Source organism: Penicillium vulpinum (assembly GCF_028829585.1).
Source record: "Penicillium vulpinum strain IBT 29486 chromosome Unknown utg000004l_segment0_segment0, whole genome shotgun sequence".
In the NCBI taxonomy this organism is placed as follows: Eukaryota; Fungi; Ascomycota; class Eurotiomycetes; order Eurotiales; family Aspergillaceae; genus Penicillium; species Penicillium vulpinum.
The window spans coordinates 6,925,252-6,950,223 of NW_026643244.1; the positions used below are offsets into that span (position 1 = coordinate 6,925,252).

General features: G+C 49.0%; 8 protein-coding genes across 8 annotated transcripts; 3 read left to right on the top strand and 5 right to left on the bottom strand.

Moving 5' to 3' along the window:
- Positions 1-444: 444 nt before the first annotated feature.
- N7479_011138 (pseudouridine synthase family protein) lies at positions 445-2,201 on the top strand (the record flags this gene model as incomplete). Its single annotated transcript, XM_057258829.1, has 2 exons — positions 445-786; positions 858-2,201. Coding segments are annotated over 2 exons (1,686 nt in total), but the record flags the coding sequence as incomplete, so codon positions are not given.
- A 727-nt stretch (positions 2,202-2,928) lies between these two features.
- On the bottom strand, positions 2,929-4,396 carry N7479_011139 (uncharacterized protein; the record flags this gene model as incomplete). Its single annotated transcript, XM_057258830.1, has 2 exons — positions 2,929-3,276; positions 3,347-4,396. 2 exons carry the CDS (start codon positions 4,394-4,396, stop codon positions 2,929-2,931), a joined length of 1,398 nt encoding a protein of 465 aa, XP_057106288.1.
- An 897-nt stretch (positions 4,397-5,293) lies between these two features.
- On the bottom strand, positions 5,294-6,033 carry N7479_011140 (60S ribosomal protein eL32; the record flags this gene model as incomplete). The annotated part of the gene is made up of 3 exons (XM_057258831.1): positions 5,294-5,402; positions 5,484-5,730; positions 5,994-6,033. 3 exons carry the CDS (start codon positions 6,031-6,033, stop codon positions 5,294-5,296), a joined length of 396 nt encoding a protein of 131 aa, XP_057106289.1.
- A 413-nt stretch (positions 6,034-6,446) lies between these two features.
- On the bottom strand, positions 6,447-7,726 carry N7479_011141 (Gfo/Idh/MocA family protein; the record flags this gene model as incomplete). Its single annotated transcript, XM_057258832.1, has 5 exons — positions 6,447-6,946; positions 7,013-7,296; positions 7,368-7,546; positions 7,608-7,633; positions 7,696-7,726. 5 exons carry the CDS (start codon positions 7,724-7,726, stop codon positions 6,447-6,449), a joined length of 1,020 nt encoding a protein of 339 aa, XP_057106290.1.
- Positions 7,727-8,232: 506 nt separating this feature from the next.
- N7479_011142 (uncharacterized protein) lies at positions 8,233-9,190 on the bottom strand (the record flags this gene model as incomplete). Its single annotated transcript, XM_057258833.1, has 2 exons — positions 8,233-8,837; positions 9,004-9,190. The coding sequence occupies 2 exons, from the start codon at positions 9,188-9,190 to the stop codon at positions 8,233-8,235; spliced, it is 792 nt and encodes a 263-aa protein (XP_057106291.1).
- A 1,610-nt stretch (positions 9,191-10,800) lies between these two features.
- On the bottom strand, positions 10,801-12,674 carry N7479_011143 (translation initiation factor 4B; the record flags this gene model as incomplete). The annotated part of the gene is made up of 7 exons (XM_057258834.1): positions 10,801-11,828; positions 11,884-12,174; positions 12,232-12,306; positions 12,370-12,372; positions 12,433-12,477; positions 12,529-12,582; positions 12,671-12,674. The coding sequence occupies 7 exons, from the start codon at positions 12,672-12,674 to the stop codon at positions 10,801-10,803; spliced, it is 1,500 nt and encodes a 499-aa protein (XP_057106292.1).
- Positions 12,675-14,255: 1,581 nt separating this feature from the next.
- Positions 14,256-15,050, top strand: N7479_011144 (uncharacterized protein; the record flags this gene model as incomplete). The annotated part of the gene is made up of 4 exons (XM_057258835.1): positions 14,256-14,334; positions 14,411-14,524; positions 14,582-14,698; positions 14,758-15,050. The coding sequence occupies 4 exons, from the start codon at positions 14,256-14,258 to the stop codon at positions 15,048-15,050; spliced, it is 603 nt and encodes a 200-aa protein (XP_057106293.1).
- Positions 15,051-15,891: 841 nt separating this feature from the next.
- On the top strand, positions 15,892-24,768 carry N7479_011145 (FMP27 family protein; the record flags this gene model as incomplete). The annotated part of the gene is made up of 3 exons (XM_057258836.1): positions 15,892-24,501; positions 24,568-24,668; positions 24,717-24,768. The coding sequence occupies 3 exons, from the start codon at positions 15,892-15,894 to the stop codon at positions 24,766-24,768; spliced, it is 8,763 nt and encodes a 2,920-aa protein (XP_057106294.1).
- Between the last annotated feature and the right edge of the window lie 204 nt (positions 24,769-24,972).

A 24,972-nucleotide genomic window follows, 5' to 3' on the forward strand; every position in this document is an offset into this window, starting at 1 on the left:
AACGTTCCATACATATTATGTGATCTTTTTTTATTCTGCTGCGGTAATATGGCCGAGTGGTTTAAGGCGCCTGTTAGTTTTAACTAAAAATTTGCCGTTTTGAATTTGTCTCTAATGAATATCACAGGACTTAAGTTAATACTTGGGCTTTCAGGTCTCGCGAGAGGCGTGGGTTCGAACCCCACTGTTACCAAGATCTTCAAGACTCTTTTTTTTTATTTGCAATACATTAGTATGTATTTTTTATTACTTCGTACCTAGTGATTGTATGCATGTATTTTATATTCCAGGATTATGATTGGCTTACATATTCAATTTCTAGAGGGGCAACTTCGGAAAATACATAATATTTGTGCCTGGCAATTCTTTTTCATGTGGGGCCTTCCCAAATTATTATCTTAACTTTTCATAACTTTTTCTTTTTTGAACCTCACTTCTCTAGTTTCTAGTAGTCTCTCCAATTCTCTATTTGTTACTTTTGTCGCCTATCTGGCTCCCTCACCTCGTATCACGGCCTATTTGCTACGGCAAGGCAAGCTCAAGCTTCCTACCATGGCCCTCATGAACGTCGATCAAGTTACCCCCTCGAAACCAGTTGAAAAGACCCCAGATGTACTCGTGACGCCTTGCGATCCATGGCCTGCACCCTACTATTTGGATAGTGGTTTCCGTCGCGTCAAGCCATACCATTACACCTATAATACCAACTGCAAGGAGCGATGGCGGGGTCGCCAGCTGGTCGAGATCTTCACATCCGAGTTTCGCGATCGGAAGCCAGAATACTATGTACGTGAAAGCGAAAGCGTGGAGGCAGTTGATTTCCAGAAGTAGGAGAATCATAAACTGACAATTACTAGAGGAAAGCCCTGGAGGATGGCCTTGTACAGGTTAACGGTGTGACAGCCCGCCCCGAAACGACACTTAAAAACGGCCAGGTCATCTCGCACACCCTCCACCGCCACGAACCCCCGGTTACAAGCCTCCCTATTGGAATCATTTACGAAGATGACGATCTCCTGGTCATTGATAAGCCTGCCGGTGTACCAGTGCACGCCGCCGGTCGATACCACTTCAATACGGTCATCGAAATCTTGCGCTCCGAGCGCAGCTCCGAATGGCTTCCCCGCCCATGCAACCGACTTGATCGATTGACATCTGGAATTATGTTCATTGGAAAGCACCCGCAGGGCGCCGAAAAAATGGCCACCGCGCTCAAGGCCCGGACTGTACAGAAAGAGTATGTGGCGCGCGTGAAGGGCAAGTTCCCGGACGGCGTGGTTATCTGTGACCAGCCCATCATGCAGGTTAGCCCGAAGCTGGGCCTCAACCGTGTGCGCGCCACCGGCAAAGAAGCGACAACCAAGTTCCGTCGCTTGGCTTATTACCCTCAGACAGTAACGGAGACCGAATCATCTAGCGACGACGGGCGCCCCGCTACTCCACCTGCGACATTCGCCAATGAGACCGAGGGCTACAGTATCGTGCACTGTCTCCCGCTAACAGGCCGTACCCACCAAATCCGTGTCCACCTCCAGTTCTTGGGCCACCCGATTACTAACGACCCTATCTACTCCAACCGTCGTGTGTTCGGGCCCGAGCTTGGCAAAGCCGAGGTGACCGCAGAGCGCGACGAAGAGATTGTCGCGCGGTTGTCTCTCATGGGTAAGACCGAGATCCCCGACACGGTCTCGTACCGCACACACCTGACTGCGGCGCCGAATGTCCCACCAAACACCGACCCGGTGCTTGTCAACGAGATTATGCATCGCGAGCAGATGGCCGCAGCTGAGGACTACGAGAAGCGCAAGGGCGAGCGTCTGTCCGGTAACTTCTGCGAAATCTGTGGTACAGAGCTGTACTCGGATCCAGGTCCACATGAGCTGGGTATCTTTTTGCATGCTGTTGCATACGCCGACAAAGATGGCGATTGGAGTTACCGCAGCCCTATGCCTCGCTGGGGCATGCCTCCCCCAGGCATGGAGGGTCCCCATGTGTGTCCAGACTGGGTTCCTGCTGCCGAGGGCGAGGAATTTGTTATTGGCCATGGGACTGTCCCGGCTGGCTTGGGCGATGATGATCATGTTGCAGATGCAAGGACTGGCTCTGTTCTTGTAGAAGGCGTTGGTCTCGTCAATCTCTCCGATGCTGTGAAAATGAGCGAGTCTCTTTGCGAAGTCACGGAGGCAGCTGCTACGAACTAATGATGTTTTCTCTTAGGGGTTCCTTTCTTGAAAATACCTTCTACCCATGTCATATTCCTCGAAGTGTCTTTGTCTTTGTCTTCATGATACCACTCTGCTGACTTGCCATAAAAAGTTCACGAGCATAGCGTCTTGGTTTTAATCTTCCAAGACATGTCGATACTGATGTTTTGGTCTTCCTACCATATAGATTTGCTAGATTTAGAAGAGTATTATAGATACATGCAATCTATCAAAATTTAATAAAAAAAAAATCGTATAGTTTAACGCTTGTAAACCCGCAGCTATATGCTTTCAATGATGTATCAGAAGGCCGAGATCCAGTCCAAATCCCCATTCATTAGAATTGTTGGCTTGATACCTTACCAGAGATCATGTAGATATGTACTGTGGGACTTGCTAGCCATTCTATTCCCCATAGTATATCAAGCTCCAACACTTTGCGGTCAAAACTGATCACTTGTTGACTCCTATCTAAATTTCTCCCTACACAGCCTAGAGCTTAATGACTCGCTCCAAAATCCTATAAAGCACACCATCCATCCCAATAAACAGTGAGTTCATGTATAATTTTGTACCAGTTTCGCTACCATTCCAGCCAATGCCATAAACGCTATCTTTCAACCGCAATGCAAAACCGAACCAGACCAAAACATAACGCCTAACGATCAACGCCTAGTAATGTATCCCAACGATGAAATATATTTTGACATCCAAAAACCCAAGTCTAGCGGGTCACCCACGACACCTTTTCACACTTCTCCATCTGCCCTACCGCAGCATCAACCCGCCACAGCATCGTCCCTGACTGCGTACCTGGCCCGGGCTTCCCGCGCAGTACCGCTTTGGACGTCGTGCAGCGGGAGTCGGACGTCAGCCGGTACTGGATGCACTCTGGGTCTGCGGCGCAGTAGTCCGCACAGGCGGTCAAAGAAGTCGGCGTCTTGGGGCCCTTGTAATCCTCTTTGTCGTCGCCGTCGTTCGCAAAGTTGTCCCAGTTGTCTAGGTGGTCTGCGAGAGTTGGGCGGATGAGGTTGCGGAAGATATCGCTGTATGTGAGGACGCTTGAGTTTGTCTAGGGTTTGTTAGTGACATATTCACATATCCCAGATGGATACCCAACACAGAAAAAAAAAGAAACTCACATCCGCAAACCACTGCTGCTCGAATTCCCAAAACCGATCCACATCCGCCGGCGTCATGTGGTGGAAAGTGAAAGGAGCAAAACACCAAGGCGTCCTCGAAAATCCCTCATGCAACATATCCTGATCCCAAACCGACTGAGTGGTAACATGCGGCCAAGACCAAGTAAGTCCAATACCAGCCGCAGTAAGCGCCATGCCCAGCACACAATCCCCCGCCCATTCCTGGTCCGTGATCTCGTCCCACTCATCAATATGCAATTTATGAAAATCCGCCACGGCATGGATAGCCGCATGAGAAAGCACAAACCCGGACCCACCATGCGCAAACAAATTAGCCCCAATCTGCATCGGATTCCCCAGATACAGCTTATCCTCGGAATTGAAATGCTCAAGCCACCCGAGCAGATTCGGCAAGATCGGATACGTGTCGGCTTCTAGGAACACGAACCACTTGGCGTCTGGCTTCGCGCGCCGCGCCGTGTGGATCATCGGGAGGAATTTCCACTTATCTAGTTTCCACCCCGGGTTGTCGGTCATTCCGAAAGCGGTGTTGGCGACTTTCGTGTGGTCTTCGGAGGTTAGGGCTGCGCGGCCTCCGGCACGGGCGCGGTTGTAGATGTCGAAGTCGGGGTTGTTTTGTTTGAGGGTGTCGGAGACGTTGAGGAAGACATCGTGCGTGCGCGTACCGGCTATCTCTTCTTCGAAGTCGGAGACGATTATCTTGTGCGGCACGCAGCGGAGAGTCGTTCTTAGGTGGACGGGGACTTTGTCTTGTGCTTCGGTGATGCCGGTTTTTACCACTATGAGCACGGAGTCCAATTCCGTGTCTGTTGGACAGGATGATGGTACATGGTCGGTTTTTGGGTTGGTTTCAACGCTTGGGTCAGTCGAGTTGTGTGTATCAATTGTTAGCCCGGCGCCGGGCTTGATCACGTCCTGCGTGGTCTTTGAGCTGAAATCGGCGTGCATAAATTGCAGTATCAAGAGGATTAGGATTACTGGGCCCACAATGAGTATCCAGCGACTATATCGGGGCGGGAGAGAGGGCATTTTGCAAAGATTGGGGTCCTAGGATCCTAGGATCCTAGCGGTTGAGAGGGAGAGAATTAAAGAAAGGGGTTTAATGGCTATCGGTCTCCATATTCCAGATGGAGACCTAATTATAAAACAGGAAGTTGAGGGGATCTTCAGGAGGGGGGTCTCCAAGTTCTTAAGTGATGGGCGCGTGGGGGCTGATACAGTTGCCTACGTACATCATAGGTTACATTCAACCGAAGCTATAGTGGCTCTATCATTTTCGGGAAATGGTCAAGACATGAGACATTGACAAATCGGCATTGACAAATTGGCATATCAGTGCAATTTATCCTAATCTTGTCCTGATTCAGATCCTGTGCTCCTATTTCCTGTCCAGATGGTCTCGGAACTTTTCAGTGTTACGTATGTCACCAAAGGTGGGTCCCCACGATCTGAAACGTGTGCATATAGTGATCGATTATAGGTAAAGGGGTGTTTCATGTTGGGTGTATTAATATGTTGTAGGGGAGAGAAATATAAGGGAAATATCAAGACGTCAATCTTGGGATGGGAAGTTCACTTGTTTTTAGGGTTAGGATTTTGCTTAGGTACACCGACAAGTACACCTGAGCACTAGATGTATATTGGATATTTACAACTACACAAGGGTCAGATTAGAATCTGCCACACCTCATTTCCTTGAAATATCTTGGGGTGAACCAAAAAAAGGGATTTTTTGCAATTTTTGTTGTCATTTCAGAGAACAATTCTCTCGCTTCACAGCGCCCGGCACCATGACCAGGCCCGAGCTGGACATGCCGTGCATAATCCTTGTATTTCGTTATCGCCAGAGAGAAAGTATCGCCATACAAAAACCCCGACCTAGTGCACCAATCCCAACTAAAAGGAAACAAACTGGGTTTATTCCATTTATGCCTCGGTGGTGACACGGCCCTTGGGGTTAGTGACCTTAACACCGAGAGCCTTGGCCTTCTCGATAATCTCAACACGCTTGCGGGAAGAAACGGCGTGGCCGATCCTGTATAACTTGTTAGCGAATGCAATATATAGAGCGATCAAGAGCAGTAAAGCTCGCTCAGACAGATGGCGCAAAACGTACTCAGCAGCGAAGGTGCGGTTGTGCATGAGGAGGAGCTCAACGTCCTTGGTGTTGTGGACGAGGAAAGCCTTGTGGCCGGAGGGCATCATGTGGCGGGTCTTCTTGTTGGAACCGTAACCAATGGAGGGCATGGCCATCTGGCCCTTGAAACGGCGACGAACGCAGTTATCAATACCCTTGGGCTTGCGCCACGAGGCGCCAACGCGCATGAACCGGTCAGACTGGTGACGGTTGAAGCGGTTCGTGCCTAATTTCAGTCCAGGTCAGTCCTCCGATCGTGAGTGGATAATTTGTGCCCTTTTCGGCCTCCATGGCCCTGCGGATAATGTCGCCCCTCGATTCAGAATAAATGTCGAGTTTTTCTTCCACAGCAATCCTCCAATAGTCGTTCTCTTCGTTCGGTCCATCTTGCTAGACTTGCTTTGTTTCATTTGGTCGAAGATCGAAGGGCGATGGTATCCAGGACACGGGCACGGGCACGAAAAGGAATGGAACAGATCGGGAACATACGCTTCTTCACGATAGGGATGTGCTGCTTAGCGGCGACCATCTGGAATCAAAATTAGTGACTCGTTCGAATATACTGCACATTTGGTGACTGACCTTGTCGGTTATGCTGGGTCTCGCCGGGCGTTCGAGAGTTGTCGGGGTCGGAGTTCAATCTCGAAAACTTCTCTCTCAGGTTCTCCCGCAGCAGAGTGGGAGACCCACACTAGTGCGCTTTGGGCGAACTAAGCGAAATGTGACCACTTATGTCAGCCTAGGGCTGGTATGACTCTAGCCCTACTATTCCTCTTTGGGCAATACCTGGAGGTGTTCCAAGGTTCTACTTTGTATACTGTAGTCCATGATGGTCTCTTCTCTTTCTTGTTATGTTTCTTATATCACGCATTCATACTTTTGCAATATTTTTTGATTTATATGCCATTTATTCTAGAATGATTTCTATATAGCATTTAAATCTCACTGCAGATGCAACTGAACCTTCTCACCGTCTTTCTCACCACTCCGCAACATCTGTTCCAAGATCTCAAGATCCGCCAATGCTTGCTCGGGAGACTGTCTACTGTCAGGCTCTCCGCTCAAAATTGAGTTTGCAAACTCTGCCACTTCTGGCACAACACCCCTGCCATCGAACTTAACATGGTGCTTCTCGCCATTTACTGTCACATCATCAAAGTTCAAGGCAACAACACCGTTCTCGCAAGCAAACTCGAAAGTCTGATCGTCAAACGACGATCCCCATGACAAAGAGATAACACCCGTAGCACCAGATTCAGTCTTCGCGACAGCATCCACTGTATCAACCGGTGGCAGGAATGGTTGCTGCAGCTGCGACTGCGCTGACAGAATGTTAAGACGCTCCGCGGGGCCTAGAATCAGGCGCAGCGCAGCAGTCATGTGAACACCACCGTCCAAAAGAAATCCGCCCTGGTACTCAGGAGTCTTGCGCCAGGCCGTGTCTAGTTCAAATATGATCAGTCTTCGTAAGATCCTCCATGTAGAGCCTCAGCCGGGACTGAACGTACGGAAGTACTTGTTTCCTTCATCCATCAAGCTGTGAACTTTCACTCGGAAATTCTTGACCTTGCCCAGCTTTTGGACTTGCTCTGCAGCGAAGAGGAACTTTGTCATATAACGGAAGTTCTCGGCGACGGCCCAGAAGATTTTGCTGGTATCGATATTACTCTTGTACCATTTCAAAAGTTCCTGGGCAGTGGCGATATCCTTAGCAATGGGCTTCTCAGACAAGACATGCTTGCCAGCAAGTAGTGCTTTCTTGATGAACTCGGGCTGAACGAGAATGGGAAGGCTGTCGGAGTCGAGAGTTAGTGTTTCGCCCTAGTGTTTTGAGTGGAATCTAGAAAAATAGGGATCCCGTACGCAATAATCACAGCGCCGATATCTGAACGAGCCAGTAGATCGTCATAGGACTTGCCAGAGCCAGAGTCTTCAGAGTAGAGATCGACTTCAGAGGTGCCGCTGGCGAGGTCTTGGGCTGACTTCAAGGACCGGGAATAGATAGCCTTGAGTTGGAAGTTTGAAGCAGCTTGGACGGCGGGCTGTGTGATTAATTAGTCAAGTGTATTGTATAAAAATGGTATATTGAGGGATGTGTCATACTAGGTGTTCCTCTTTCGCAAAGAGACCTATTCAAATGTTAGCCAACGCATACAAAGTACAGCATAAAGTGTAGATGATAATTGCGTACCACTGCCGATGATAGCCACGCCGGTAGTCATGATTAAATTGTATAGAGAACAATTTGTAGAGAAAGAAAATATCAAATGTTACTTTTTTGCCAGTACTTCTAGTGCTATAAAAGGAAGTTCAGTAGTGGGGTCTTAACTACGGGAAGGTCCAACCTCAATGCACGTCATTCGCCCGGCTGCATTTCCTATTTTGATTTGTCGGATGTCTTCTTTGGCTAAGGCTTTGTCGGTAGTATATGTGGTTTAGGACTAGTTTTTTTTATCTGTAGATTTATATATTCTTCCTATACGAGGTAAAACATGCGGAAACTCCGTGATACATCGGGTTATACAATCTTGAATCTCTCAAATTACACAAATTGACTCCAAACTGTAAACTCCCCATTTGCGCCAATAACAAACTAACAGAAAACATAGGAATCCAAAGCCTCCAATCCTGCCAAGTAGATGCTCAATCATTTCCATCATCAAAAAATACAATCGTACCAGTCGTAATAACCAGGCAAAACTCTTCCAAGCTCCCCAGCTTGAAACCATCATTCATGATTAACCAAAGCCCTCAACCGTTCCACACGCGCCACAGCCTTCTCCAACCTCTCCAACCGGTTACGTTTCTCAAGATCCCTCCTCTCCAACACAGCAATCCTCTCCTCCAGCTTCGCGCGGGCCCTCCGCTCCTCAGCGACCATCTCATTCGCCTGACTGAAAAGCTGCACAGTCAAGTCCTCTAGTTCAGTACTTGCCTGCGAAAGCTGCGTCTCGGCAGCTTCGCGCCGTCTCTGTTCGCGCGCAAGCGCATCCTGCAGCTCGGAGGTGTCGCTGTGCGGTGGGGACATGTGCGTGAGGGGTGCTGTTAGGGCGGTTGGGGTACTTGGGAGACCGCTGGATGTTGTGGGTGCGCTTGCGGTGGTTGTGCTGCCGCGTCGGTAGGGGAGGAAGGAGGCTAGGTTTGTAAGGCGGCTGTGGTATGTTTGTGGTTGGGACTGGGACTCTGAGGTTCCTGGGCGCTGTGGTGAGGAGTGGTCGCTTTGGGAGGGGGGTCGGCCCATTGAGGAGCTGCTTCGAGGTGTGTGGTAGGGTCCTTTAGATTGGGAGGAGCGTAGACGTCGAAGTTCTTCTTCGTACTCGTTAAGTTTGGAGGCTGTTTGCGATCGGGTTAGTGAATGGGGGTTCTTGTTTCTTTTTAAGGGTTGGATTCAAATAATGGAAAGAAGAAAAAACTCTTCTATGACTTCTCTGTAGATACGCGATCGTATGCTTCCATGCTATGCTTATTCTGCAGAGAGTCGAGTTCTGCAAAGGCTTACCTGTAGCCGAAGCGCGCGCTGTCAACGCGTGCACCTGCCCCTCTAACTCCTGGATCCTATCGTGGGCGCCAGAGCCATCTTGGGGAAATCCTTCACCCCAACACATAGGACATTGGTTTTCTGATATAGTGATACCCTTCATGGCCGGTGCAACAAGCGTGGTTGTGAGGGATGTTGTAGTCGACATGGCAACATGGGGCTTACCCCGAGATTCTCAAGGTTTAATGATTTTAATGGACTAGGGTACTCTTGGGTTGCAACGGCCGGGGGTCTAAGAAGTACCTAAATACTGTAACAAAAAAAATTAATTTAAAAGAATTTAAGAGGCTGAAATCAGAATCCCCTGTGGCCCTTTGAAGGGGTTTCAATTAATTCCATACCGGCCACTCTATTTCTTGGCCAATCGTATCTCATTGGTTCCTGAATATGATCTCATTGTATAAGATGAACTTGGATTTAAATGGAGATCTTTATCTTCAAAACATTTGAACTTATATTAAGGAAAAGGGCACATTTACTGATAAACTAGTCAACTTCGTGCTCATCTGCACCCTCGAACATTTATACTAATATCCCACGTTCTGACTAGGGGATATATCCTTTATACCCCTTGCTTGATCAAGTAGGTGAAACCTGAACTATTTTTGGACGTCTTGAATCTAGACTATTACTATTAAAACTAAACATAGCATAGCGGTAGGGCACCACAATATTCATCATTACAAGATATCCAACCTCCCCATTTCTTCAGGGTAACTGATCGACCATATTCTGATACACTAGTGCCTTGGAAACCTTGTCAGAGACATAAAGACAGGGGACACTCATGAAACCTAGATTGAACAAAGATATTATTACATGTATTTATAGCCTCTCGGGATCGAAAACGTCCTACATTTGGAATATCCTACGCAAATTCTACAAAGACCCCTAACTGTCAGTGAAGACTGCATTTCATTCTATGCTAAGCGGAAATTCAACTCAAAGGTTAGTACGCAGAAATGGAGCAAAGTCCATCGAGACAACTCTGCCATGCAAAGATCCGGCCAAAGAATTGAAATAGAAGCAGTCGAAAGAAGAGCAAGAACAGGAACTTATTTCGTCAACGTTGTGCTCATGAGAGGGGTGCTCGTAATGACTATTCTCGTAGAATCGTCTTGTTCGCATGGCCGAGAACGAAGAAAGAAAGGAGAGTGTCAAAGACTCCAACTCCCCAACGTAGGTCCTAACAGCAGACAGGGACGAGAAAGAAACAGGACCACCCGTGGTCAATCGAACGGAAGAGAGGAGAAAATTGAGAGAGCAAGAAAAATGGGAAAAGGGAAAAGAAAAAGAGAATAAAATGGAACATGTAATATTCATTTCGCATCGGCTGTAATGGTCATGGGCAGATCACTTTGAGTCACGCATGGGAATAATAGCTAGATAGCGAACAAGACATAAAATGAAACTTTTCGGACCGCCAGATCATCGAAGCGAAGACTAGATATAGATCGGAAAAATCTAGTCCACGAAAAAGGAAAAGAGATCATGAAACCAAAGGGCAAAGGAGTAAGGGAAGTGGAAAGGAGAATAAAGCTCAATCAGAAAAAGCAATCTACGTCCGCGCTGAAGGATGGCGGAAGCAGGTGGTAATTATGAGTGACAAACCTATCAGGTGCACCGCTCAAGGTAACTAGACCGAGCAACACACCAAGACCGGAATGAACCTCGTCCAGAATTAGCCCACCTGCGTACCGGTGATTCCAAGCCCCAGGGCAAAAAAAAAACGGCCGTTGCTTCGGGGTATCGATACGTTTATGCGAATCCACGACCAGTCTGTCCACGGCCCTTATTGCGCTTGTTCACGCTGACCGTGCTCCATCCCTCATCGTCGCCGCCAGCAGCAGCACCAGCCTCAGGGGCCGGGGATCTCCAGCCGTTAGCAGACGCCTTCTTGGTCTCGACAGGAGCGGGAGCTGCTGTCTCCTCAGTCTCCTTGTCGGCGGTCAGCTCGCCATCCTCGCCGGCGCGTTGGAGGATCTCAAAGTTGCTACCACCCTTGGGGGTCTCAAGGACATCCCTGCCGTTGTGATCCACGGCAGGGGCTGCCTCCTTGGCCTGCTTTTGCTTCTCGGCAAACTTTTCAGCCTTCTCGGCCTTGGCCTTCTCGGCAGCTTCCTGCTTTTGGCGGAGGGCGAGCTGGCGCTTCTCCTCAACCTGACGCTCGCGGGTAGCAGTGTCAATAGGGCGAGCGGCACCGAAGGGGCTGGCCTTGGAGTCGCCGCTGGCTGAGGTGGGAGTGGAGGTCTCTGTGACAGTGCGCTTGGTCAGGTTCAGTTTGGGGCGGCCAGCAGGGGCAGCAGGAACGGCAGGCGTGGCAGAGGGGGAGGCGGGGCTGATAGGCTCCTTGGGGGTTTCATCGGGGCGCATTCTCGCGCGCCACTGGTTGTCCATATCGGCAGCAGTAGGTGTAGGCTCGGGGCGAACGTGCTCGGGGCGGGGAGGGCGCGAGCCCTCATCCTGGGAGCGTCCCTCACCCCATGCAGCCTCGTTTCGCCGGAAGCTGGAACCGGGTCCGTCGTTGCTGTGCTCACGGCCACCCTCGCGGGGCGGACCACCGGCAGAGGGCGAGAGGGGTCCCTTGCGCTCCCAGTTGTTGAAGTCGCGGGGCTTTCCGTCGGACTCAAAGTTGCTGCGACGGCCACCGTCGGTGCCTGCATCGGAGCCGGCATCCATGCCACGGCCGAAGCTGGAGCGTTCAGGCGCACGGCGCTGGGGAAGTTCGGGGAGGGGGCCACGTCGGGACCAGTCAAGATCCTTGCCTTCAAGGCGAGATTCCTTGGCTAGGGAACGTGTCAGTTCAGATCTTCACAAAATCACCAAACCTTCAATACTTACGAGGCTCCGCAACACTGGTACGGATGGAACGTCCCTGAAGAGACGAGCCAGACAGATCCAGAGCCTTCTGCAGGCCCTCGACGGTCTCGAACTCGACATATCCGAAGCCCTTGGGGGCCTTTGTCAACTTGTCCTCCACGAGACGAACGCTCGTCACGCCACATGCAGAGAAAAGCTCGGAGATATCGGCCTCAGTAGATTCGAAGGAAAGGTTGCCAACGTGGCAAGTGTAGGGGGGCTGGGTGGGGAGATCAAGAGGCTCTCGGACGGCATATCCACCACGCTCACGCTCTAATCATTCAATCTGTTAGAACATATTCTATGTATCTGGCGCGGGGTATATCATACCAAAGCCGCCGGAGCCGGAGCCGAAGGCCGAATCACCTGCGGGGCGGCGGTTGAAGGTAGATGTCAGAGGCTGGGCTGTCCATAGTGTAAGCAAGGGTTTCAACGATAAGCATGTTGGGTATCGGGCACACTACATACTGGCTATAATTTTTTTGGTTAGTACAATTTCGCAATTTCCATAGCGGGGGATCTGCAACTTACAAGGAAGGGGCATATCCTCCATCTCATCAGCCCAAGAGCCAAGGCCTATAGACGTCAGTAATCACCTCAAATCATCCAAATTTTCCGGTCACTCACTTTCATCAGCCAAGAAGGTGCTCATAGACATCTTCTGGGCTTTATTTTTAGGAGCTAATATTCATCATGTCAGCAATCGCCCGCGAATATTTTCGCCGACAGGTAGATATCCTATCGGGGGAAATAAAGGTCTGGAACGAACCCATGATTGCGGTTGAAGTTGGGGGAAACGCGCCAACAGATTTGTGCGCGCTTCTCGGAGAGTAGGATTAGGTGGAAGGAAAAGTCAAAAGATCAGAGACACCTGGTGAGAAAGCCAAGAATCAAAATCTGAATCAAGTGGTTTAGGTTTAATATCTGCAAACACACAGTGGAAAAGTTGGTAGAGGGGAAGTCGGCTGCGGCATGGAAGTGGACGGGTTACTAAATTTTTAGTGATGACGCTAGCCCAATCAGAGCCGCGAGATCGGTCTATACTACGAACTGCAATTATCTTCGAATCCATTTGTATTCTACCTAAAATTAATATAAAGTGAAACTAAGAAGCTGCTCAGGATTTTGTTTGCCTCAGAGGGAAAATATATATATATGGAAAATGTCGGAATTCGTATCTTATCTGTGTACAAGGGTAGACTTCTTCAGACTCGGCTAAAAATATATCATAAAATATACCCCAAAAACAGTACAGAGTACACAACTTCACCTCTGTTTCAACTTGATTGGATCATATGCTAGTATTCTAGATGGAGTCGGCTTGCAGTAGCCTCAATTACTTATGAGAACAGTATCGCAACTCCGACTTATAAATCGTTCTGTATCAACTCTTGGTTCTACTTAATATACTTAACCAGAGCCTCAGGTATGAGCCTACTATAAATAGTAGGTATTGGTGTAACCCTTTTTAGGAGGGGGTTTTCCGCCAATATGCAATATCTAAGACTCTCTACGACAATCGTAAATATTACCTACCTCCTTTTGGTAATATAGCCATGTTTAATTAAGTATTGATCTATAAGTAGAATGGGACCCTCCCTAGCCATAGTAGGTCCAGTATAATGAATCTTAATGGTACTGTGGATGGTTTTACTAGTACAGATGATTTTGATAAAAGTGCCGATCAAGAGCTACTATGGTAACTAGACTACCCAGGAGACACCCACAAATATAGTACTCCTGAAGATTATACGACTAGCAGTGGATGGATTCGTATACTTCGTCGGCCTGACTTCCAAATCTTTCCAAGATTGCATAACAAGATGCAACAACATTTCAAGGCTGGCTTGAAGATCTAAGCTTTGGTGTCAACAGACGATTAAGCCTTTTGGCGTAGTAAGAGACAGTCTCTGGAGACGTATCAAAGTGGAGGTTGAATGTTTGAGCTAATAGAAATAAACAGCAACAGATTGAGGAGGAAATAAAGATCGTGGGGCAGTCTGATGAACATGTGCAATGTGGGGATATATATCTATTGATCTTCGCCATCGCCATTTTCCTCCAAACATACGCTTAAACAAAGCCAATGGCTGTATAACAGGAATACAAAAGATAAGCAAATAATTCAAATATTCCCCCAAACTGTGCTGCTTATGCTATAATCCGTCCATCAGCATCCAGGCCAGGGCTCCAGGGCCAGACGGGTGGATTAGAACATTACATAATCCAGGCACATAATTGGCACGTGACCATATCCTTTCTGATTTGGATTGCTGCTTCGATGATTGCTTCGATGGTTGTAAATAACCCCTCCATGAACTTTGAATTCATGTATCTCCCAGTTTGAACAAAATATGGGCGACCAAATCAAAGATGTGCAGGACTTCCAGTCCCACGCCCTCCTGTCTGCAGCCAAAGTTGGAGCCATCAGCGGTTAGTGTCCTTCGCAGGATTGTTTGGATGCAGACACAGTGAGCCTCTGAAGATAAAGTGCTGATCCTTTAACTAGGAACTGCTGGACTGATCTACGGAGGAGCGGCTGGAGTCATCAGATCTCCCAACCCCATAGTCCATTCATTGTCATGTGGCATCCACTGGTTTGCATGCGGCTCAGCCTTTTGGTGTATGTGGAGAAATTCTATGTTTATATCGCTGGCATCTAACCTTGATCCTGGGGCAGGGCTGCGGAGCAATGTTATTAAACATCACTACCAAGATAAGGCCTCGCCAAAGGAGCGCACGTATGCAAGTGCTCTATGCGGCGGCATTGCCGGCGGAAGTGTAACGAAGTTGATGGGTATCGTATCCCATACCAACAGCATATCTTGTGATATTGTGTCTAACTATGTTATACAGGAGGCCGGCTGGTTCCGGGGGCTATCATTTTCTCATTACTCGGCTACTGTGGCCAGAGCGTCTTCAACCGAGTGGACGCCTGGCAAATGGAAAATGCACACAAGACATCGAAACCTTTGATGCAGCGAATGGCTGACTCCAAATGGATCCCACTTCGCTCGCTCTCTGACCAAGAATACAGGGAGATGTTGAGTGAAAAGCTGCTTAGCATCGATGCCGAGATTGCTCTTCTTGACGACAAGATCCAGGAACTGGAGAAGTCTCGACCAGTCCGTGCTTCAAGCCCCAAGTGAGCTTGTCTGCACCGTCTAAGTGTTGAGTTCAACAATTGTTGTGTGACATTATTGGCACGGACCAAATTGGCGCGGACGAAATTGGCACGGACGAATTTGGAAGCATGTGTCAAAAGCAACATTAAGCAACATTTTTGACTGAAAACAGGACACGTGACAAGGGAAATGTAAATTATTGTACCATAATATAAATAGGAGGAAAAGAGACAGACAAAGAGAAAGAGAGAGAAAGAGCCAATAATAATAATAATGAATAGTATAGACCTCAGCCAGCCCCGGAGCCCTGGAGGTCCCCCGGGCTGACAAGATGATCTCCCCTGAACCTTTGAAATTCTTGGTTCGCATGTCGATCAGCCAGAACATATGAAACAACAGCTGTAGAACATAGAACAGTTGTAAGAATAAATTGGAATATCAGATGCTTGACACTATGAAGTATAATAATATATATGTATATAAGAAAAAAGATCACAAATGTCAAAGCGATTAATGTAAAAAAAGAAGCCGGTTTTGGAGAGAAATAACTAGCGTTCGGCTCTTTTTGGCCAGTTCCTCCGACTTGTCCGGTAACCCACTCTCTCATTCTCCCTTACCCTTTAGTTCTCCCCCCGGCATGATTCGCCTACACTCATTTACTTCGAATCAGCCTGAAGTGCTCATCCTACTGAGACTTTGATGGAGAAAGTCGCTGCTGTTCTGGAGCCTGGAATCACTGATTCCAACCAGACAGACAGTAGAGACCGGGGAATATCTAACACAATTGAATTCCGATCAACACAACCTCAATGTGCGAGTCGAGACTGCCTGTCTGAGATCAGCCCACTGCTGGTCGCAAACCGCAATGTCGCTCTTTAATCCGACCTCCATTCTCGTGGGATTCCTCCTCCTCTACCTCTCGTCCTTTTTCATCTTCGCTATTGTCCGGATCGCGACGGGGATCTCCATCCAACGGATCGGCTACTTTTCGCTGCGCCGAATCGCATACACCCCGAGGGAAGGAATACACATTGAAATCCGCGGCATCGGCTTCTCGCTACATACTTCGTCATTTGCCCAGCCAACATGGATCAGCATTCGGTTGTCAGAATTGAAGGTTACCGTGGACTCGACGACTCCGGGGCAAGGAAAACGCGAAGCGCCCCATCCCGATCCCTCTCACCCACCCAAAGAATGCGCCGCGCCCGAATCTGACGAAAGAAGCAAAACATGGAGGACGTTGACACGAATGAAGGAACGTGTCAAGCGACTACACCGGCAGATAAATTGGTTGGCTCTCGTGGACCTGACTGCTATTGACACAACCGTCCACTTTGTCAATGCCGGCCAGATCCAGGTTGGATCGCTTTCCCTTTCAGTCGACACGCGGAGTAAGATGGTGGAACGGGGCAGGCTATTTCGTCGCAAGAAGGATATGTCGCGAAACCAACGCCCAGCTGAGTGGATTATGAATGCTCAAAATGTTTTACTCAATGTCGACGGCCGAGAGCCAACCGAGATATTGGATAATGTGGGCATGAACCTCCATGGACTTCTTTACGAGGATTTGGACGGGCTTAGAGACGCCTCGGTAGCCATTAAGATTGGCCGTATGCATCTTCCATACGACGATCTCCGCACGATACTGCAACGCATTAAGTCGATCAAGAAATCCGCGCAAGAGCCAGCGAATATCGAGACCGATGACGAGGTATCATTTGCCGATTTTGTGGAGGAACTCGACCAACCCGGAAGTAGAGACGATTCCCTTGTACAGACTGTGGCGGACTCGAAGGAGTTTGCAAGCTCATTACTTCGTGGTATACAGGAGATACAGATCGCTCTGAGCTTCTTTCGTGTTTCAAAGGGTATCCCTTCTCTGTCTGCAGAACAAAGCCCAATCAATATGAATGTGGTATCACATGAGCTTGGAATTGATCTCCATCGGATGGACCCAAAGAGCCCGGAGCATCGCATGTATTTCCAGCGGAACGATATTGCCCACCAGGCTCTTCTTGCTGCTATCTCTCTTTCAGTCAGCCTAGGCGACGAATCGGGTGAGACTGATAACATCCTATATATCCCCATGGCTACGACAACTATCAAAACCACGCTTCCCTCGAAGACAGTGAGCACCTTTGATGATGAGAATGCTGAACAACGAAACAAAAATGTCCTGTTCGCAAACTTGGTCGTCACATCACCCTCGATTGATCTACAACCGCAACATGTTTCGTGGCTTCTCAAACTGGCACAAATTCGAGCCTCTTCTCCTCGAGGGAAGAAGCAAGATAATCATCGCTTGATTTCTCGGTTACTCCCGAAGGCAACCATCAAGCTTTCTGTTCACGAACCTGTGGTCCGGTTTGTTCTCCCAATCGAGAAAGAGTCTGGTACTCCCGATGACTACAACCTCATTATCTCCTCAATCTCCTCCATTTCGCTCGATAGCGAATCCTCTCATTCATCTGAAGGCGGTGCTCACTATTCTCTATCGTCCATTTACCGTGTCGCCTCCCACAAATTCTATTACCAGACTCCAGCAGGAAACAAACACAATTTGCTCACAAACGAGAGTTTGGAGCTGAAGGTCCATCTGAATGCCACCCCGGAGGTCTGTGTAATTGCTTCAGGAAGCCTCAATGAGTGTTCAGTTCACATGATTGATGGGGAAGTGAACCGTGGAATCCGCCAAGTTTTGCAGCAATTCATTACCCAGATGGAATCACAAAAGCGGGTACCAATGCCGGCAAATGAACGAAAGACAAGCGTGTTGAGACGAATGCCCCCATGGCTAGCTCAATTTCAGTTTGAAGCCACAGGGTCCAGTGTGGAAATCGCTGGTGTGGACAGCATCGTTTCTGATATATCTCGTGGTGTCTCTCTGCAAATACAATCGTGGACCGCGGAATACAAAGCCCAGAAAACAGAGAAAAATGTTGGAAGCATTACTAGACGCCGTACTCCCAGCTATTCCACCATCGGCGATGAATCGCCCTTTCGATTTCCCCCGACATCGCCTCCCAAGGCCACTCACACTCAACGCGGAGCCTCAGATGGCCGGCGACTGGCTTTCCACGCACGTGGCTTCGATGGCTTTATCATTGAATCAGAAGATTATCTGGAACCCGAGCCATTCTTCTCTTTGCCTCGATTCGAGATCGCGCTGAGCACCCACAGTGATCGCCTCGGACCGGTCCTGCATGTCACCTCCGTGTTCAAGGGCATTTACCTTCAATACTCACTGTACCGGATCTACTGCCTTGGTGTTGCCGTTTCCGTGATCCAAGACGTGCTTACACCTTTGCCACAAAAGGACCCGCAGTCTGCTCAAAGCCAACCCAGGGCTCCCGCAAGCATATCCCTACCGCCGCCTCCGGCATACACATGGTCTCCGAAGAAGGAACTTATCACCTACGACATAAAAGCAACAGTTGTGCAGCTTAAGGCGAGCTTGCCAAATGATCCTCAGATAATGATTCAGCTCTATGGACTTGCTGGTGCTTCTCAACGTCTTTCTACCCCTCATATTAAAGCCAATCTTGTTCGCTTCCATGCAGAGGCACCTAAGCTCAAGGGTGTTTGGGTAAGAATTGGCAGCATGAACAACGTCAGGCTGGATTTCCGAAAGATGAAGATGAAACATGGCAACACCTTGGTTGAACAAAAATCTATTGATATATGGGCAGACTTCATCCGAATTGGTGTCCCGCATCATATGGTGATGCACCGCATTTTTGACAACCTTACCAACACTTCCAAGGCTTTCAAACAACTGCATCATCGCTTCAGAAATGGGTACAAACAATTTGGCTCCAAGAGAGAACCAGAAGGCCCGAAGAAGGTGCCTAGGATATCTCTTCGCAGCAAAGCGTTGCTTTTCGAGATGGAGGACGATGGCTTTGAGTGGAAACTGGGCTGCATCTATCGAGTTGGCCTGGTTGAACAGGTTCAACGGCTGGCTCGGGAAGACGCCTTTGAATTGAAATCCCAAAAAGTTAGGGAATCTGACCAGCGGCGCGCCACGTCCCGATTACGAGCCAAATCGAGCAATCGGACATTGCGCAGCGAGCGAACCAGCCAAGATACAAGGCGAAGCAGGAGTGCTGATGGCCGTCCAAGATCTGACACCCAGGACCGTGGGAGAGGTCGGAAATACCGCTATAATACCGATGGCGCGACCTGTCTCTCATCAGACCAAAAGATCTCTGTAGATACCGCTTGGGGCCGGCTTCAACAGTACAATGCTCAAGTATGGAAAGAGAAGATTGATGCAGCTCTCATGTTCCAGGGCACTTCTATTAAAGAAGTTCGAAATCTCTTCTCTGGTGCAGATGAACCTCCTCCGGATGTGAAGGAGACTGAAACAATTCTTGCCATTCCTAACAGGCCAGGTCTGATGTCAGCTCTGATCAGTGATGTCAATCTTGTTATTGACAAGCCCTCATTCGCTATCGATGAGTTCCCCAGTTACTTGAACCTAATCGGAAAGGGAATGCCCATGTCTATGCAATACGGCCTACTCATTCCGATGAGCTTCAACCTGGAAATGGGTGAAGCACGCGTCAACTTACGCGACTATCCCTTAGATCTGTTGCACATTCCAGCCCTGCGCCCAGGGCAGTCTCCAAGACTTCCTAGCTGGTCTTTGCGGACAAACTTCGTCATTGCAGAAGAATGGCGTGACCACGAATCCGCAAGACAGGTCGAAGTAGAACTCGTTCCTGCATCTGAAGGGCCCGATGGATCTCCCCGCAAGGCGTTCAAGATTCCCGTCTGGCGTTCTGTTACACCAGTTAAGACCTACTCGGACCCTATCATCCAGATCAACACAAGTTTGCCAACTAGCATTTCATGGGGTGTCTCATATCAGCCTGTCATTCAAGATATGATGAAGATCATTGAGGGTTTCACCAAGGCTGAAATTGATCCCTCGGAACGGGTGGGCTTCTGGGACAAAATCCGACTGAGCTTTCATTCCCGGATCAAGGTTCTTTGGAAGGAAGATGGTGATGTACATCTGCGGCTCAAGGGTTCTCGTGATCCATATGTGGTGACCGGCTTTGGGAGCGGCTTTGTCATGTGTTGGCGCAGAGACGTCAAATTGGATGTTAACACCAGCGATAATCCCATGGAATTCATGACTGTTACGAGTGGCGAATACGTGCTTGCCATTCCCGACTACAGCGCTGAAGCACGTTGTGCAAACGAGGCGACTACAGAGGATCTGGACAACAGTTCCGCATCCAGCGAGCAAAAGAACGCTGCTCACTTCAAGAAGGTTATCATGAAGCTCTCTGGCGATGTCAAATGGGCAGCCGGTCTCGTCTTCGAGCGGGAGGTTGAGAATGATGCGAGGTCTTTTTCTTTCAAACCCCATTATGAGGTCATTCTTAAGAACCCTAAATTTGTCAAACCATCCGAGCGTGTTAATTACGACGCTTATCGTGGCTTCCGAAGTGACCATATCCATCTGTCTGTCTCGATTATTGCACCGCAGAACAGAAACTGGTCTGTCGACCATGTTCAGCCATCTTCGAGCTACAACACTGTCCATCTCACACCGCGATTCTTCACTCACTTCTTCAATTGGTGGTCTCTTTTCTCGGGAGTGATGTCGCTTCCTGTTCGCCAAGGACCGCTCTGGCCAGGAGTCACAAAGACGAGCAAGAAGTTCAACCGTCATTTGGCAACTGTCAAATACAAGATTCTTCTTGCACCCCTGTTCGTGGCACACATTTACAAACACAAGGACCGCGAAGATTACGCAGAGAGAGTTGTTACGGCCACGGGCCTGAAAGTTCGTTTCGATTGCTTGAAATTTGATATTCATCAACGCCGCGAGCAGATCAAAACACATGCTGGAGGCCGTTCAAAACAGACTAGGACAAGTGCTATGCGTATTAATCAAGCCCAAATTGATATGCAAGCTGCAGATTTCCGCGCTGTGTCAGCTAGCATCGAAGGCACCACAGTAGAAGACGTTGAGCGCAACAGAGACGACATCCTCTCTTCCTTCCAGCAACCTGTTCCATCTGTTGATTTATCTCGATTCACAATCCCTGATCACAACCTAGACTGGGTCGACATGGATGACTTCGTGGAACCAGACTGGATCTTGCCACAGGAGTCGAACCCTCGTACCCAGATCTTACCTTTGGCCTTTACCCCGCGCTTTACCTACACCCGCAACACAGATCATTCTGAAATTGGACCCGACGAAACGGGCTACAGTACCTTTGGAAACGAACCGACTCACGAGTGTGTCATGTCTGAAACCAACGATCCTCGCCGTGTTCAGACTGAGTTGGTTAAAGACCGCCTTGCAACAGTCGAGGCACAAATTCGCAATTTTGAACGTACAATTGGGGAGATGGAACTCAAGCTCATGAGGGATGTGGATGGTAACGAAGACCTGAAAGCTGAGCATGAGATTTTCCTTCGCCAGTCCGAGTCTCTGGCGAGACGACGCAAGTTCTTAACCACAACTCTCCATCGCCTTGAGAGGCACATCACACGCGACGAGCGGACACCACGTGGCAACACGCTTGGCAAAAATGTTGCGCCCAGCACTGCTTCTTCCCGAACAGGACACACGGGTCGGTATGCTGAGTCCACAACCGATGGCCGTTCTTCAGGCATGGATGGAATGTACTCGTCAGGCAACGATGAGTTCTCCAGTGATTTCAACAATCGTTTCATGATCCACAACGTGCAGCTCAAATGGAACAACTCGCTCCGCAACATCATCTTGCGGTACAGTCACCAAGTCAGTCAGCGCCGTGGATTCGTTTACTACATGTCTCGCCGCGCTGTCAAATTCATCCTTGATATCGTAGAGGAGCAGGACAAAAACAAGCGCAAACAGGCTAAAATGTCTAAGACGCACACTCGAAGCTCGAAAAACGATGAGGACGAGGAAGAAGAGGAGGAAATTGACGAACGAATTTCACAGTTGCTGAATGATGCTAAACGCTACGTGAATGTCGAAGAGAACGAGCCACCGGACTCAAACCCTCAATCAGAGTTGAACTCCCAATCAGATTTGAACCAGCAATCGCCTTCGAACCCCCAATCGTCTTCCAATTCGGACAATTCGAGTGAGAATGAGAACATCGTGCCGGAATTCACGCCCCAGAACAGTTATCACTTGCGTCTTATTGCACCTCAAATCCAGCTTCTCAGCGAAAAGAACCAGAAGTCAGTCTTGCTGGTTGCGGCTAAAGGTATGGAACTCAAGGTCGTGTCAATCATGGACAAAGCACGTGTCGCGGACGATGTCAGTGGTTTGATACAGCGCCGTTTCTTCCTCGAAATGGACGGTGCCCAGTTCTTTGTCGCAACACAGAAGAAATTGATGGCAAATTTGCAATTCTATGCTGGCAATAAGTACGGAAACGCGCCCGGCTCAGCGTGGCCGCCGTGGTTGACCTTGGAAGCCATGTTCGATTTCGAGTTGAATCCATATGGTTTCTCTCGTATTGTGCAAAAGACTTCTGCCACCCTGCGTTATGACAAGTTCAACAACCTTCGCCTCAAGTATAACGAAGAGGTGGCACAGGGCCAGCAAGGACCTCATCCTAATCACCAAGAAGACCGTATAGACTCGATAAGCGTGGACTTCCCTCATTTCCGTGCGATTTGTGATTCTGCAGAGTATTATTCTATGTACATCATTGTCTTAGATCTCATGCTCTACAGCGAACCACTGGAAAAGGTTCGAAATGAGCGCTTGGAGAGGATTATGCTCACTTCCGACTTCAGTGATCTTCGTGGCGCCCCGGAAATGGTGTTCAAGCTTCAAGCACGCATTCGCCAGTTAAAGGAAATCAAAGAGTATTTCCAGATCAACGCCAAGTTCCTGGATAAACAGGGCTGGGAGGATCGGCTGGCTCTTGAGCGCGACTTATGTCAATGCGAGGATGAACTTTTCTTCATGATGAAGGCAATTACAACTTCCCAACGGCGAATGGAACCAAGTTCCTCCAAGGCAGCTGGTGTTCATGGCCTATTACGTTGGAGCATATCGGCGAGTGAGGTCGTGTGGCATTTAATGAAGGAGGCTTCAGAGCCCTTGATCGAGTTCCAGCTGCGCAATGCTTCGTATGAACGAACCGACAATACCGATGGCTCGAACCACAACCTAATGGCCATCGAGCGACTATTCGGATTGAACTTACTTCCAGATGCTATCTACCCTCAAATCATCGCGCCTTACCTCGACGGCACGCGCCCCCTGGATGACTTCATGTTGCGAATAAAATGGCACATGCTGGAGGCTGTTGCCGGTATTCCCGTGCTTGATAACTTCGAAGTTGCATTGTTCCCACTCAAGATTCAGCTCGAACGTGATCTAGGCCAGAAAGTCTTCGAGTACATCTTCCCCAACGTGGGCTCTAGCGCCTTTGAGGCTGGTGGCTTCTCGCCTTTCATGATCAAGAACATGAAGATGTTTGACGAAGGCTCGGATGAAGAAAACGATGATGAAGGCGCAAACGGCAGACCACTGACACGCGCGACGAGTATCGATGGTGATAGCTCGTCTATGGATAGTCTCGCCATCTCTAAGGGACCAGGCTCCATTGAACTACGACTCCAGCCTACACTGTCACTATCAGATGAGACAAAGTCGCGTAATCGCTCAGGCCATCTGAAGGGTCTTGTGATGACACCTCTCCACCAGGATAGTAACCGACTGGGTGTATCGGATACCGCGCGCAAAACAGGCCGTCCCGCTACAACTGGTGGTCTGAGCAAAAAGAAGTCTGCTGATAGTCTGCGCATGTTGACCAGACAGCCCACTGAAAGATCCCTGTCTAGCCACAGTCACAGTACTGGTGAAGACAGTCGCAAGAAGTTCGGAATAAGTAAAGGATCCAACAAGAACGGCAAATCCAAAGTGCCAACTGACGACCTGTCTCAAATGATCTCCCGCGCCTCCAACTTCATGACCCTCGCACGTGTGAAGGTGAATGACGTGGTTCTCTGCATGAGCTACAAGGGCAAAGGAGAGCACAACTTGGAGGATCTTCATGATTTCGTCTTCCGCCTTCCAGTTCTCGAGTACAGTAACAAGACATGGTCTAACCTGGATCTTGCCCTGCGTCTCAAGAAAGACGTGATCAAAGCCCTTATCTCGCACGCCCCCGCCATTCTTGGCAACAAGTTCTCCCACCACCGACCCTCGAAGCAGCAACAGAAGCGTTTCCGCGAGCTTGCATCATCGTCTCAACTCCTGCCAAATACACCCAACTTGATCAACCCGGCCAGTAGCCAAACCCTGAGTCTGGCCAGCAGCTACGACTCTAACAGCGATTACTCGGAGTCACGCTCACGCAAATCGATGCAATCGACTGCCTCACCATTGGCTAGGTCCACCTCGTTGGGCTCAGACGTCCAGGGCGCACATTATTCGGATCCAACCCTCCCTGACTCACGGTCTGCTAATGAGGTGGATGTGGATTCTCGCTGGGAGGTTCGTTTTCTTTTTGTCTCATTGTGTCACTATGAATGTCCCCGAATGCTAACACAGAATGATTAGGCATCGCGTCGATTTGTCAATCCTCCTGCACCCGAGAGACCGATGACCTCTGGTCACACCGTGACTACGATTCGAGCTGGCAAGAATGACCAGGATGACAGGTATGGATCTCGTCACTTATTATAGAGATGAAAAAACTAACCTTATAGTCACATCAAAACAATTCGCAGCATCGGCCGGAAGCTGACATTCCGGAAATGATCGCTTTGCTTCTTCTTCCCTGCACTATATCCCATTTTTCTCTTCCTTCCTATTTTACCTTTTCAAAACCCTGTGATCCTTTGTACACAACCACCACTACCACCTCATTACCACCAGGCCCCTCGTGTCTCTTAGATACCCTCTACCTGCAGCGGGCCGTACATAGGCGTTATTTCATTGTTTCCGTCTTTTTTTCGGTGTGTC